The 16,141-nt window shown below is 41.9% G+C and overlaps 1 protein-coding gene across 1 annotated transcript in view; it reads right to left on the bottom strand.

Moving 5' to 3' along the window:
- Positions 1-16,141, bottom strand: part of LOC132534698 (uncharacterized) — a 98,424-nt gene that overhangs the window by 71,694 nt on the left and 10,589 nt on the right. The window contains exon 4 of the mRNA XM_060179165.1: positions 4,866-5,004. Coding sequence (XP_060035148.1) covers positions 4,866-5,004 — 139 coding nt within the window. The remainder of the gene's footprint in view (positions 1-4,865; positions 5,005-16,141) is intronic.

Consider the following 16,141-nt stretch of genomic DNA (forward strand, 5'->3'; position numbering starts at 1 on the left):
GCAATGAATTTTTTTTTTCAACTAAATTTTTTTTCGACTAAATTTGTGACTCCAGCTTTTCCAATGGCTATTTTCCCCCTGTATTATTTCACAGAGGTAGATAGATAGATAGACAGATAGACAGATAGATAGAGACTTGCAACACTTGTCTACCTCCTGACCCCAAGCAGTGATATGATTCCTTTAGTTGTAACCTTATCTCATATGTTGTAAAAACTTTACATTCATGATTTCAGTGTTTTTGGGTTTTGTTTTGTGAATAAGGACCTTGACATATTAAAGCGATATGATATTTACTTTGACTAAAAAGCACCGTGTGCCACCCTGATCTTGTGACTTGGGTTTGCTATTAAGGTCTGTTGTGTGTGTGTGTGACATGTGTATTTTACATGTCTCTCTGCTGGCTATGCATGGGGACATACATGTGTGTGGCTCACAGGCATGGAAGCACAACTTAGATGAGAGAGTATTCAGCTGGGAAAATAGTGTAATGGTTATGCAAAAGATTTTCATGCTTGGGGCACTGAAGTCCAGGTTCAGTCCGTAGCACGACCAGAAGCCTGAGCTGAGCAATGCTCTGGTCTCTCTCTCTCTCTCTCTCTCAAGTAAATAAATAAATATTTTAAAAAGAGAAAGAAAAAATAACTAAGATGAGCAGCTGTTCCTCCATACCTTCCTCACTCTCAAGGATATGATTCCTTCCTTATACTCCTCAGGCAATTTGGGAAACCAAAGAAAATGAAGCTATGGGAATATGCACCAAGGACCCAGGCAGAATGTCTTAGATGAAATGGCACGCGTGTTCTCGCAGAAGAGCCGACAAAAGACAAGAGGTACTGCTTATCCTCTGAAGTCTCTCCCTCAGCCTATCAGAGGCCTTCCAGCAGGAACAATTAGGAAGGACATGAACTTCTCACTACTTGGAGAAAACGTCTCCGATGTCCGTCCCTCCCTACAGTAACACTGGATTCACGTTAACTCAGCCTTCCAGCGGGGAGCGGCACAACTGTGCCGTGTTACTCTTTACAGACTGTCACGATCTGTCCATACCGTAGGCTGAATTACATTCGGAGAGCTTATCAAGATGTAGTTACCGTGACCTTTTCTTCCTCCTAAGTATACATCATTCACTGCCTTAGAGTCTCTGGTCTCGGGAGGTGGAGCAAGTGGAAATCATGCCTGAACTCCTGTGCGGATATGTGGCAAGCATGCTGACAAGCATATACTGACAACTATGAAATAAAGACACATGTGGTGTATACAGATATGTGCATGCACTGTATGAGAACACAGGTGACTATTCCTGGGGGCTGGGTGGCGGTGCAGCGGGTTAACAGCACATAGTATGAAACACAACCATCTGGGTTTGAGCCTTTGGCTCCCCACCTGCAGGGAGGTCGCTTCACAAGTGGTGAAGCAGATCTGTAGGTGTCTGTCTATCTTTCTTTGCCCCTCTCTATCTCCCTCTCCCCTCTCAATTTCTCTCTGCCCATATCCTATTAAAAAAAAAAAAAAAAAGCCTCCAGGAGCAGTGGATTCATAGTGCAGGCACCAAGCCCCAGGGATAAACCTGGAGGAAAAAAAAAAAAGTAACTGTTTCTTTTAAAAATATAAAAGCCATTCACAGAAAGAAAATTGTTATTTTCACTTGAAAGGAAAGCTGACATGTTGTGTTTCTTTTCTTCCTAGCTTTGTCTAGTTCTTGCACACACACTGACGCACCATGCAGCCTAGCTCCCCTCACGTTCCTTGTTCTCCTGGTGTCTCCATTCAACTCTCAACACCACCCATCGCTTTTCTCCTAGATTATTAGAGTCATATGCAAGTAAACACTGACTTTCACTTTTATCACCCAAGCTTATTCTCTTAAATAAAGATGAGAGAAAGAGAGAGGGGGAAAGAGGGAAGGGATGGAGAGAGAGAGAGAGACCTTCAGCCCTGCTTCACTATTCGTGAAACTTTATCCCTGTAGACGGGGAACACAGAATGAATCCCTCACTCCTGAAGACCACTTATCCCCCCCTTCTTTTTATGTCCACAGGGCAGAGAGAAATTAGGAGGGGAGCAGGATAGAGAGAGGGAGGGAGGTGCCTACAGCACTGCTTTACCACCTGGGAAGCTTCCCACCAACAGATGAGGCTGGGGGTCTTGAACCCTGGTCCTTGCACAGGGCAATGTGTGAGCTCAACAGTCTGCACCATCCCCATCCAACCCCAACCCCCGTTACTCCATTCAATGTCTTTGTGGCTCTCATGCTCTTAGAATGTAAACTGTGTGAGTCTGGGGATATGTTTCTTTTGCTCAACTCTCTCGCTGAAGCAGTGAAAGCTGTTCTTAATATAAATGCTGGGCAAATAGCCGCTTTGTTGTAGTAGTGATGTCGGGTGACAGCATTTTCAGGTGTGTCTGCCTCGCTGCAAATCACCAAGTCCTGACTGACAGCCCTCCTTCCCCTCTGGCAGCCGCTAAGTGGCCTTCTAGCTCGCAGGCTGACTGTTGTTTAGTTTAGTTCATCTGCTTGCTTGTTCTCCCAGGATCCCAAATATGAGTCAAATCAAGCCCTCTCTGTCCGTCTCTGACTTCCGTCACCCCTCCACCCAAACTCCTTCTATTTCTGCCTGGCTGCGGCAGGGCTCGGTCTCCTGATAATCCATAGCCCCTGGGTCACGGCTTTTTCTTTGTTCTCTAGCTGATGGCCATGGAGGTTGTGTCCAGTCCTTGGCTACTGTAATGTATACTGCAATTAAAATAAAAATACATAGACATTTCTCTGTCCTTTTAGTCTATTTTTTTTTAATTTTTTAAATTTTTTAATACATATTTATTCCCTTTTGTTCCCCTTGTTTATTGTTGTTGTTCTTGATGTCCTCGTTGCTGGATAGGACAGAGAGAAATGGAGAGAGGAGGGGAAGACAGAGAGGGGGAGAGAAAGACAGACACCTGCAGACCTGCTTCACCACCTGTGAAGCGACTCCGCTGCAGGTAGGGAGCCGGGGGCTCGAACCGGGATCCTTAGGCAGGTCCTTGCGCTTTGCGCCACCTGAGCTTAGCCAGCTGTGCTACCACCTGACTCCCTTTTATTTTTTCAATTTATTTATTATTTGATAAAATTAAGTGAGAAGAGGGAGGGAAAGAGAGAGAGAGAGAGAGAGAGAGCGGCAGCCCTGCCTCACCACTTGGGAAGCTCCCCACCTGCAGATCTCAAACCCAGTTCTGGAGCCTGAGGATGTGAGGCTCACTGTTTGCCTTACTGCCTGCACCCCAGAGATATTTTCATATTAATTTTTTTGTGTGTTTTATTTTTCAGGTAAATTGTGGGACAGATGATAACTAAATGATATTGAACGTCTAAATTCATTTTTGAGAAATCTCCATTTTTCTTTTTATAATGGCTGTTACAATTTATAATCCTTCCAGCAGCGTAGAAGGGCTCCCTCTCTTCACAACTTCCTGTATAGCATATATATACATATATATATATTGAAGTAGGAACTAATAATTAGGAGCAGGGAGGGGAAAACAAACCAGCAAACCCTGACTGGACGTGGTGTATTGCATCAAAGCAAAGAATTCTAGGGGAAGGGGTGGGGGGTGGGAGGCCTGGAGGGGCCGGGGACGTGAAATTATAGCATGTGACAATGACTGCACTGTAAAGCACTGAGCCCTCAATAAAAATGTCAAAATAAATGTTGAGCACATAAAGAAAATCATTTTTATGTAGGGGCCAGACTGGGAGTATTCAACAGAGCACACCTGCTGACATCATCAAAGACCCAGATTCAAGTTCCCGTTTCCCACCTGCAGAGGAAAGCTTCAGGAACATTAAAGCAGTGCGGTAGGTAGGTGTTTCTCTTTCTCTCTCCCTCTTTACTCCCCCCTTCTCAATTTCTCTCTGTTCTAAAATAAAGGGGGAAGAAAAGGCCTATGGGTATGGTGAATTCATTGTACAGACATAACCACAGCAATAAGCTGGTGGAGAAAAAAAAATTAAAATAAAGAAATATTATCTAAGAATGATATATAGAAATAAATTAATCTACAAGCAACTATGATGCTTCCTGTATATTCAGTTTAGTTATGGTCATTCTCCTAACAAGGGAATCTTATACAAACACAGAGAATATTGCTATTTAATTTAATTAATTAATTTTCTCTTTTGTTGCCCTTGTTTTTTTATTGTTGCTGTAGTTATTATTGTTGTTGTTGTTGATGTTGTCGTTGTTGGATAGGACAGAGAGAAATGGAGAGAGGAGGGGAAGACAGAGAGGGGAAGAGAAAGACAGACACTTGCAGACCTGCTTCACTGCCTGTGAAGCGACTCCCCTGCAGGTGGGGAGCCGGGGGCTCGAACCAGGATCCTTATGCCAGTCTTTCATTTTATTTTTATTTATTCATTATCATTATTGGATATAGACAGAAATTGAAAGAAATGGGGGAATAGAGGAAGAGAGACAGAGACATCCGCAGCCCTGCTTCACCACTCATGAAACTCCCACTCAGCCCCTGCCCCGGCAGGTAGGGAGGGACCAGGGGCTTGAACCTGCATCCTCGTGCACTGTAATGTGTGCACTTAATCAGATACACCACTGCCTGGCTCCCACAGAGGATATTTTTAACTAGCTCAAACTTAAAGACAAAATCAAACCGTTTTTCCCTCGCTCACAGTAAATTCTATAGATTCATTACTGAGTAAACAAGTATCCTGTTTATGCATCCCACGGCTACTTTGCATAGCTTTGCAACTTAAAAATCTCAGAGGAACGGCTTGTTTTCTAAAGTATACCTGAGGCCTTTCTTTCATCAAGCAAAAGAAAGGGAGCAGTGTGGATATTCACCGAAGGGTGCAGGCTTGGGGATTTCCTTACCGACACACCTGGAGCCATGTGTTTGAGCAGCTTCTCAACACACCACTTGTCAGGAGATCACTTGCCCAGTGGATGGCAGAGAGCTCCCGTAGTCCCTTCTCAAAGCAAGGCTCCAGCTTCACTGCAGGGGCAGAGTGCTCTCAGGACTCACCAGGTGCTTCTCCTGTGACTGACTACACAGGAAGGACCAAGCAACAACAGGCAGGGAACTAAGGTGATGTGCTCCCAGAGGCAGGTGGTCTGCCCAGACTCACCTATAATTTCCATATTAAATAGAGCTGGTCAGTGTGGAGAGACGGAATACAGTGACTACCCACGCAGGGTAAAGTTAAAGGCCACAGAGTCCGTGAGAATAATTATAAACCTATGCCGGGCTGGGCTAGCTTCACGGGCTGTAGAGAGACGACCAGGGACTCATGGCTGAGCTGGGAAGCAGTATCTCGTTTATTAATCAGATGCATCGCCTTTTATGCATCTCTTCACCGGAAGTGGCAAGGGGAAAGGAAATGACTAGGAGAGGGGGCGGAGCAAAAAAAAGAGTGGGAACAGAACCTAGAAAGCTTCCATCGAACCAGTGGGGATTAAACCAATGCCCTGCAGGCAGGGTGGTTCTAGTGGTTATGTAAATAGACCACAGCGATTAAGCACTACAACAGAAGGGGTCTTAGAAGCAGAATTTAGAAGCAGACCAACAAACCTACAGAGACATGTTGTGTTTTGGCAAGCTCTGTCTTGAATCCTTGTATAAACTCCTTTGAAAATAGAAAATCCCCCCCAAATCTCACCTGCTCTATTCCTACCTATATGTTCCTGATTATTAAACAATTTTTTCTGCTTTATATCTTAACAGTCTTTGCCACCAAGTTGCAAATGCTACCATGATGCCAACCTGACTTCCCTGGGCAGACGCCTTCACCCATGTGTCCTGGAGCCTCCCCTCCCCAGAGCCCTGCCCCACTAGGGACAGACAGACACAGACTGGGGGTGTGGATCCACCTGCCAACACCCATGTCCAGTGGAGAAGCAATGACAGAAGCCAGAACTCCACCTTCTGCACCTGATAATGATCCTGGGTCCATACTCACAGAGGGATAAAGACTAGGGAAGCTTCCAATGGAGGGGGTGGGATATGGAACTCTGGTGGTGGGAACTGTGTGGAATTGTACCCTTCTTATCCTATGGTCTTCTCTATCATTATTAAATCAATAAAAAAAGAAAAAGAAAGTTGAAAATCCATTGTATTTTTTTAATGCTCCAAAGGTATTCAACTCAGACCCTGCATACACTCAGTTTTTTTTTTTAATTATGTTTTGATTTCATGAGAGGGGGAAAGAGAACCAGAGTATCCCTACAGTCCCAGGGAGTGAAATCAGGACCTCATGTCCGCATCTCCAGCCCTCTTCAGGTTAGTCAGTATTTCAAGGAACTAAATTTGAAATTGACTCATGGCTTTAAGACCCATCTTTCCCAAAGATTGTCATCATAAAGTGAAATAGGAAATATTGTTACTTTCTCATGCAAAAACAACAAGATAACTGGTTTGAGCAACTGCTTCATAAAGGAATTTTAGCCAAGGTGCTTTATTTTAACTCTAATTGAGATTAAGATTTAAGGTGTCTCAATACTGACACTGAAATATTTCAAAGTGGGTAATATTTACTGACCTATTACTGACCTGGGGAGAAGTACGGCAGTTTCTAGTGGAGATAATGGAGACTCTGATGGTGTGGAATGACACACCTGTTAACTTATAATTTTGTAATTCAATATTAAATTATTAAAAAACAACAATAACCCTTATTCCCAGTTTATAAATCCAAAGTGCATCTAGTCAACACTAGACTATGACATCATTCCTGGCTTCTAATCAGGTTTATATCCATGGGACTAAGCTAGCCTATCATAGGAACCTTTTCCTGACCTCAATTAAAGATCTCATTTTCACTACAATCTCAGCCAATTTTCAGGGCAACATAATAGAACTATGAATGTAAGTTATTATCACATGGATGTCTGATGTCTGAGTCCAAAGGGTAAGTTTTAAGTAAAGTGAAGCAAGTTCAAATACAGCAAAACAGATATCAACAAGAAAATGTGTTTGGTAGATGTGTAATTTATTGAGTGAGGGAGAGAGAGAGAGAGAGAGAGAGAGAGAGGGAGACCGTGCAGCAACCACTCTTTCACATGTAGTGACAGAGATTGAACTGCGTTCTCCTGAATTCCAGCTCTAGGCCGATATGCTGAATCTCTCCCTCACCTGCACTGCTTATGGTAGTTTGCTGAGTAACAGGATTAACGTATAAACTTAATGCTACGTGGAATTACAAGAATCAAGAATTGGATATAACTATAAAAATTTTTCTCATTAGAGTAATTCGGGCAGTAGGGCAGCAGGTTAAGCGAATGTGACACGAAGCACAAAGACTGACTTAAGGATCCTGGGTCGAGCCCCGGCTCCCCACCTGCAGGGGAGTCACTTCACAGGCGGTGAAGCAGGTCTGCAGGTGTCTGTCTTTCTCTCCCCCCTCTCTGTCTTCCTCTCCTCTCTCCATTTCTGTCTGTCCTATCCAAACAACGATGACATCAATAACAACCACAATAATAACTACAACAATTCTTCTTCTTCTAGCGTTTGCCCATCTTCCGTAGCCAGTCAATAGCGTCAGGTTGAGCCTGATGTCAAGTTTCCAGACCTCCTTTGAATCTGGAGAGGTGGCAGTCGTTGACTCTGTGGGTCATAGTCTGTCTGGAGCCGCAGGGGCAGTTCGGGTCGTCTCTGGCTCCCCAGCGATGGAACATAGCGGCGCACCGGCCATGGCCTGTTCGATAGCGATTGAGGAGGGCCCGATCATAACGTGCTAGGTCAGAGCCGGGTGGACGCTCGCAGGGGTCTTTGATGAGGTGTTTGTTCTTGACCTCAGCTGACTGCCAACTCTGTTTCCAAGAGACTGGAACAGAGAAGTTCAGTGTAGGTGTAGGGGACCAGATTGGAGGACGAGACGTCAAGCGTTGGACAGGGTGGGCGAAGATCTCCGCGTATATTGGCAGGTCCGGTCGAGCGTAGACGTGGGAAATGAACTTAGATGATGCCGCATCCTGACGAATATCTGGCGGGGGGATGTTGCTAAGAACTGGCAGCCATGGAACCGGGGTGGAACAGATGGTTCCAGAAATGATCCTCATGGAGGAATATAATTTGGAATCGACCAAGTGGACATGGGGGCTACGGAACCATCCTGGGGCACAGTATTCTGCAGTGGAATAGCATAATGCCAGAGATGATGATCGTAGTGTGGAAGCGCTCGTGCCCCATGAGGAGCTGGCCAATAACAATGACTACAACAATAAGCAAGGGCAACAAAAGGGAATAAATAAATAAATATTTAGAAAAACAAATCTCATTAGAATGACCCTTACCTCAAATCATGTCTTAAGAATCTCTCAGGACTATCTTGTCTTGCCTGCAAAGTCTGACTAATTTTTGAGACAATGATTGAGTCAGATTCTCCTACGTCAGCCAACACTTCACAATCTGATCTTGCTTACTTGCTTAGATAAAAACATCAAAAGCTGCTTCTAAAACCTCAACTACCTTAGACATCACTGTCTTTTTTTTTTTTGTAGCCTCTACAAAATGTCACCTTCACTATGAAGAATCTTCATTCATATATGTACGGATACATGACTGGCTGACTACTGAGAAAGTTTTCCTTTGACTAAAGTGTTGATAAAGAAGAGAATTCATGGAGCAAGGAGAAAACTGACCTAGTAGAACGCACACTGGACACTGTGTGAAGACCCCGGTTTGCGCCCTGACACCACAGAGAAGCAGTGTGCACAGGGGGACTTTATGAGCAGTGGAGGGCCACCCTGGGCTCTCTTCTCTTTTTTCCCCTCCCTCCTCTTTATGTCTCTCCCTCCTCCATGTGTCTTTATTTGAGATTAGAAGAAAAAAAAAAAACGGGAAAAAAAGGATTTCCAGAATAGTGAAAGCATGTAGGTGTGAGGCCCTTAAGAAACCCCGTGGTGGAAGGCCAGTGTAGTGAGCTGGTTAGGCACACAGATTACTGTGCACAAGGACCCAGGCTAACGTTCCCAGTCCTCACCTGCAAGGAGGCAGCTTCATAAACAGTAAGGTAGTGCTGCAGGTGTGTGTCATTCTCTCTCCTTCTCTGTCTCTCTCCCTCCCTCTCTGTTTTCCTCTGTCCTATTAAATATATGTTAGCAACCAGTAGTGGTGAATTTGTCAAGCAGGCACTAGCCCCAGTGATAACCCTGGACAGACAACCCCACCCATGTGTCCTGGAGCTCCACTTCCCCAGAGCCCTGCCCCACTAGGGAAAGAGAGAGACAGGCTGGGAGTCTGGATCCACCTGTCAACGCCCATGTTCAGCGGGGAAGCAATTACAGAAGCCAGACCTTCCACCTTCTGCAACCCACAGTGACCCTGGGTCCATACTCCCAGAGAGATAGAGAATGGGAAAGCTATCAGGGGAGGGGAAGGGATACGGAGTTCTGGTGGTGGGAACTGTGTGGAATTGTACCCCTCTTATCCTATCATTTCGTCAGTGTTTCCTTTTATAAATAAATAACTAAAAATAATAATAATAAAGAATATGTTAAATAAATAATAGAAATAAAGCCACAAAGGAAAAGTAAATAGAGCTAGAATGAAAGAAAGAAGTAGGAAGGAAGGAAGGAAGGAAGGAAGGAAGGAAGGAAGGAAGGAAGGAAGAAGGAAAAAAGGAATGAAAAAAAAAGAAAGAAAAAGGATACGTGTTCTCATTTGTGTCTTAGTGAATCTCATCCTGAGGCTAGGTGGTGGGTGGTAATGGAGCACACTGAAGAAAGTATTTGTTGGGAAACTTTCTAATTTAACTAAAAAATGACTGAGTATAGGGAGTCGGGTGGTAGCACAGCAGGTTAAGCGCAGGTGGCGCAAAGCACAATGACCGGCGAGAGGATCCCGGTTCAAGCCCCCGGCTCCCCACCTGCAGGGGAGTCTTTTCACAAGCGGTGAAGCAGGTCTGCAGGTGTCTATCTTTCTCTCCCCCTCTCTATCTCTCCCTCCTCTCTCCATTTCTCTCTGTCCTATCCTACAACATCAATAACAACAACAATAACTACAACAATAAAACAACAAGGGCAAAAACAAAGGGAAAATGAATAAATAAATATAAAAAAATGACTGAGTATAATAAATATGAAACTTTAGAATTCTGCTGTGTGTACATAAGTTAAATATTAAGATTTTCCCAAAGTTGGAAAAAAAAACAACACAAAAAACAGTATTCTCCAATAGCTTCAAAATACTAAGTTTTGGTTTAGTCTTTGTTCTATTCCCACTTCATGTAAGCAGTATCCATTATCAGGCTTAATAGGAAAGGAAATGAAAACCCAAAGGTCTCTTTGATTTTGCTGACAGCTCATTTAACGTCTCTCTCCAGCAAATTGACTTTCCTTGAGAAATGCCTTTGAAATATATGCATAAAGCTCACTGCTTTGCTACTCATCAAAAATACGGGAACTGTGCGGAGTTGTGCCCCTCTTATCCTATGGTTTTATCAATGTTTCCTTTTTATAAATAAAATCTAAAAAAAAGGAAAAACTATGAAGATCATTTTTGGCTTTTGCTTTTAAGATTACAAAAGAGAAACATACTCACTTATTGGCGTATTGCACCAAAGTAAAAGACTCTGGGGTGGTGGTGGGGGGCAGGGGAGAATACAGGTCCAAAAGGATGACAGAGGACCTAGTGGGGGTTGTATTGTTATATGGAAAACTGAGCAATGTTATGCATGTGAAAACTATTGTAGTAACTGTCAAATGTAAAACATTAATTTCCCAATAAAGAAATTTAAAAAGATATAGTCTTGAATTGTTTAATAAATACTTTATAGGCCAACAAAACAGTGTTCTTAAATAGTGTTCCATCATCCATGCTTGGGTGTCCTTCTCTCTGTTTGTGTCTATTTTTGACTTTCAATGAGGAAAAGTTGACCTGGAGTAGTGAAAATCTAGTGATAACAACAACACTTTCTTTTTACTAATTCCCACCAAGGTAAGTCTGTGTAGACTACTAGCTTTCTTTTTTCTGCTAGAGAGTTTAAACAGTCTCCATAATAAGTGAATTCATCAGATTACAAAATGCACAATGAAACAAAAATCATGATTTTATGTTAATATGTATGCACTTCAAACAAGGTTTACTAACAGAGCATTCCAAATGATTTTTGAGAGGATTTTCATGCAAGGGATTGGGTGCAAAGTATTCAAAGCAGCAGGACTTGTAGAATAATCAATACCCCGTAGTAGTAGATACTTAAAAATATATGTTTTAGGCGCAAGTGGTGGCACAACTGATTGAGGGCACATGTTACAATGTGCAAGGACATGGGTTCAAGCCTCAGTCCCCACCTGCAGGGGAAAGGTTTCACGAGTAGTGAAGCAGGGCTGCAGGTGTCTCTCTGTCTCTACGGCTCCATCAGCTTCTTCCTTTCCTCATTTCTGGCTGTCTCTATCCAACAAATATAGAAATATAACACTAAAAAATTGAAAGACACTAAATATACATATTTCATAGTTTGAAGATAGTGATGTCAAGTAATATGAATGCTAAGCATGTATATAAAGTGATTTGAGTTGCATATGAGTTGGGGAACTAAAGGAAATTAGCTCAGAGGCACCAGTAGAAGAATTACTTAGTTGGGACAATTTTATATATTTTTAAAACTTTTTGTCTGATTTTATTTCTGATCAATGATTTTACAAGAATGATGGCCTGATAACTATCAGAGTTGGAGTGGAAAGAATGATGGAGAAGACCTGACATTTTGTGGTCATGTTGACAGTCACATGGCCAGCCAGTGTGGACATACACTGCAGTTATTCTGCATGATTTCATGGAATAAAACTTTGCTTAATTTTATTAGTTTCGGTAAAACAAAAGAGCTCCCCAAGCATATCAGTTGTGAGACAAGCTTATTGATTTTGGTTCCACTAGGTTCACTAAGTTTACCTCTCCCGTTTTTAGGGGTCAGAGGCGAGCTCACACATACATGCATTAGCAGACCAGCTGAAGAATACCACACAAGATGACCCCACAGTCCAATTCCCGGAGAACAAGAAGCAGAGGTAGCAATATGCAGCCAGTCAGGTGGAGAAGGCAATCTGGGCTAGAATGAAGCGCAGTCTTAAAAAGAGACTCAGCTGATTGCACTATCCAAAAGGCTGGCCAGAATGCTTGCGGCTGTATCAAGCACCAAGAATATTGGGTTTAGAAGGAGAATAAAGGTAAAGTCTGGACCCACTAAACCAGATGAAAACTCCCATCAAGCTGTCCAGCCCAGTGCACACACCACAATTGCTAAGGGGGTTGACCCAGGCAACAAAGGGAGAAAAGGTTCAGGACTGGACTAAAAATAATAGAAAGTGTCGCTTTGCTGCACAGTCCAGTGGGGAGATGCTTGGAATTAGGATGGTCCTTCAAAGCCAAACCAGCCTTGCACACACAGTAACCTGACAGTATACGGAGTGAACATCCTTTGTAAATAACTTTATCCTCCTTTCAAAATCTAGCCTACTGCTTCTTTCACTAGCAAAAGGTCAATAATCTCACTTTCTTTCTTTTTAATCTCTTTTTTTTTTTTTCTGTTGCCACCAGGGTTATCACTGGGGCTCAGTGCAGGCAAGATGAATCCACTACTCTAGGTGGGTGTTTTTCTTTTTTTTTTCTCTTTATTCTTTTTTATTTAATAGGAAAGATAAAGGAATGAGAAAGGAGGGAGAAAGAGAGATACCTACTACATTTCCTTTACCACCTGTGAAGCTTTCTTCTTGCAGGTGGGGAGTGGGAGATTGAACCTAGGCCCTGTGCATGGTGATTGTTGTGTGTTAAGCACAGGGTGTACCACTGCCCAGTCTCCTAGTACCATTATTTGTGAGAAATCCCTTAGGTATTTTTATTTTCATAATTTTTTGTTATTCTACACATTTGTTGTTATATATTTCCCCATTACCAAGGCTTGGTTCCTACATGAGTCCTTTGCTTGCTTCAAAAAGGTGACTTTATTAGACTGGAGGTAAGAAACAGAGAAGATAAAAATGAAGAGAGTGAGACAAAGAAGTGAAATACTGCTCCACTGTTTTTCTTTATAATTTTTTTATTATGTTTATTATTGGATAGAGACAGCCAGAACTTGAGAAGGAAGGGGAGATAGAGAGGGTGAGAGACAGAGAGACACCTGCAGCCCTGCTTCACCACGCATGAAGATTTCCCCCTGCAGGTGGGGACCAGGGACTAGAACCTGGGTCCTTGCACACTGTAACATGTGCGCTCAACCAGGTGCACCACCACCCAGCCTCCTGCTCCACTGTTTGTGATGGTTCCATTGCAGACATTCCAATGTGATGGCAAGGACCTCAACATATTTCTTTCTAAGTGAAACAGAAAACAAGAGAGAGACAAAGAGAGGGGGGAGGAAGGGAGAGAGAGAGAGAAAGAGAGAGAGAGAGAGAGAGAGAGAGAGAGAGAGAGAGAGGAAGGGAGAGAGGATTATCATAACTCTATTCTGGCACATAAAAGTGCCATGGACTGAACCTGGGTCTCCGGAGCCTTGGCCATACTTGTCCTATGCTCTGATGCTGAGCTGTCTCCAAAGATCCTCTTTCAAAAATTTAAGCATTTAGTTGTGTCCTTTCTAGAGAAAGGGTGTCTCCTTCATGCAAACTATGGTCCTTGGGATTATATGAAGATGAGTGAGTAAACCATAGAGCGTGAAAGGTGGAAGCTAGTTGATAAAATGTTCAGGAGTCAGGAGGCACCTGCTTTGTCAAGCAAGAGATGCAGGTTTGGGCTCCCAGCCTCCACCATGTTGGAGGAAGCTTCAGTACTGTGGTATCACCCCTTCTCCTCTTGTCTCTGCTTTTCTATCTAAAAAAAAGTCACTCTGAAGTGGTGGAGCCCTGACAATGACAAATACAGATAGGTTGATGATAGATAGATATACGTAGGTGATGATAGATGACAGATAGATGATAGATAGATAGATAGATGATAGATAGATAGATAACAGATAGACAGTAGGATTCACTTGCCTTTAAGTATCATTGGAGACTCCAGGAGATACTCAAATGGGTGAGTTAGCATATGTATGATTCATCGTTATATATCTGTAGTGCAATATACAGATGAATTCAATGAATGCAACTTAGTTATACTATCCAAAAATAAGCCAGTAATATTAGAATACTATTGTACTCGCATGTCTATCACAATGAAACACACACAGATACAACTATCAAAATTTGGCAGTACAGAATAGTATTTATGCTTTGGAAAAGTCCAGTATTGGAGTAAGTAACTAAGAACACATTTTCTCAAACTTCCTAGTTAAACACATCCATCTCACACCAAGTCAGCTTACATGAATTGAAAAGTATTTCATTCAGATTCTAATATTTTGATTAAATTTTTTCCCTGTTTACTTTTTAAAAGCTTAATTTTTAAATTATTTTTGTTCTTAATTTTGTCTGTTTATTGGATAGAGACAAAGAGAAATTGAGAGGTAAGGGGGAGATAGAGAGGTAAAGAAAAAGAAAGATACATCTAAGCCATTACACACTGTTGATTTGAATTTTTAGTTTTTCATGTATAGTATAACACTCAAAATATGATTTCTACATGTGATTATGAATGGCAGGCCGAATATATGCATATGGAATCTCAGGATGTATGTTCTGGACCCGTTGGACTTCCTGTGTGTGTCAATGTATTGTTTTGGGAATACACTAAGCTAAGAAAGCAGTGTCTAAGATTTTGCTTTTGATTTTCTGGACAATAATCATCTGGATTCCTGAAAATGTTCTGAATAAGAAATGAAGAGAGAGTGTTCAGATTAGCATTTTCTGGACAATAATCATCTGGATTCCTGAAAATGTTCTGAATAAGAAATGAAGAGAGAGTGTTCAGATTACGGAATCCATTCTCTTCACTTTACTTCAGTTCTCAAATCTTACTAAGTCACTCCTCCCCTCAAGTGTTGCCTAGTCCCTCAGGGCAAACGCTGTCCATTTATGCTGTGGAGAATAACCTTTAGCTATTCTCTCTCCTGATTCAGAAGAGCACCTTCCTTGTGATCTAGATCAACAGAGGCTTCCTAGGTAAATCACCATTTTGTACACTATTCAATCCTCCATGTTTTACCTTGAAACTTACTCTTTCCAGTGGGCTGGGGCCTGGAATTCCAGAAAGCATAAGAATTCTGTCAATTGAGTTGTTTTGCTTTCAAATTTCTCCATAGATGTACTATATCCAACTCACTTTCATAAATTCTTTTCATTTAAAAAGTATTCCATTTTATGCACCCCATAATGATCCTGGATTCATACTCCCAGAGGGATAAAGAATAGGAAAGCTTTCAAGGGAGCGGGTGGATACGGAGTTCTGGTGGTGGGCATTGTGTGGAGTTGTATCCCTCTTACCCTATGGTTTTGTCAATATTTACATTTTATAAATTAAAAAAAATTGAAAAGTATTATACTTTTCATATTTAGTCATTTTGAAATTAGATGAATTATTTAACCTACTGTTTTCCTTGGCACCAAAGACAATATTTTAAATGTGCAAATAGGTCCTATATTATTTGTCCAGACAGTTTTATTTTATCTTTCATTTTTATTATTATTCAAAAGGACTAAGAATCTTTCTTTTTTAATTTTTAACAGTGTCAGGGACTTGTACATGAAACAGCCCCACTGTGCTCAGCTTGATTGTTTTCATTCTTTTTTGACTTTAGATAGACAAAGGACAGACTGGGAAGAGACAGTAAGACAGAGAGAAAGAGAGAGGTTGCTCAGCTCTGCTCCACCACCCACCCAGCTTCCCTGGTTCTCTGGTGCTGTTCCACGGCCCAGAGACTCAAGCCCTGGATTTTGTGCGTAATAAGGTGTGTGTCTTCCAAGAGCAGCTCTCTCAGCCTATGACATTAATATACATTTCTGTTTTTTCTTATCTCTCTTTAGAATTAAGGTTCTAAAAAAGGATTAAGTTGCAGAAAGTTAATTATCTTGATTATTTTAAAGATGTTTTTTATAAATATCCTGAAATTAACTTCCAAATAAGTTAGCCGATTAACATTTCCCCCACAAATGTGAAGTACAGTATTCATTAATTGTGTTCAACTATTCTCCCAATACACAATAGGATTGTCTTTTCTATGAAGACATACACAAATTAGTCTTAATTTAAAGGAAGGGAATGTGTCCTAAATGCCATA

This window comes from Erinaceus europaeus, chromosome 19 (genome assembly GCF_950295315.1).
Source record: "Erinaceus europaeus chromosome 19, mEriEur2.1, whole genome shotgun sequence".
NCBI lineage: Eukaryota > Metazoa > Chordata > Mammalia > Eulipotyphla > Erinaceidae > Erinaceus > Erinaceus europaeus.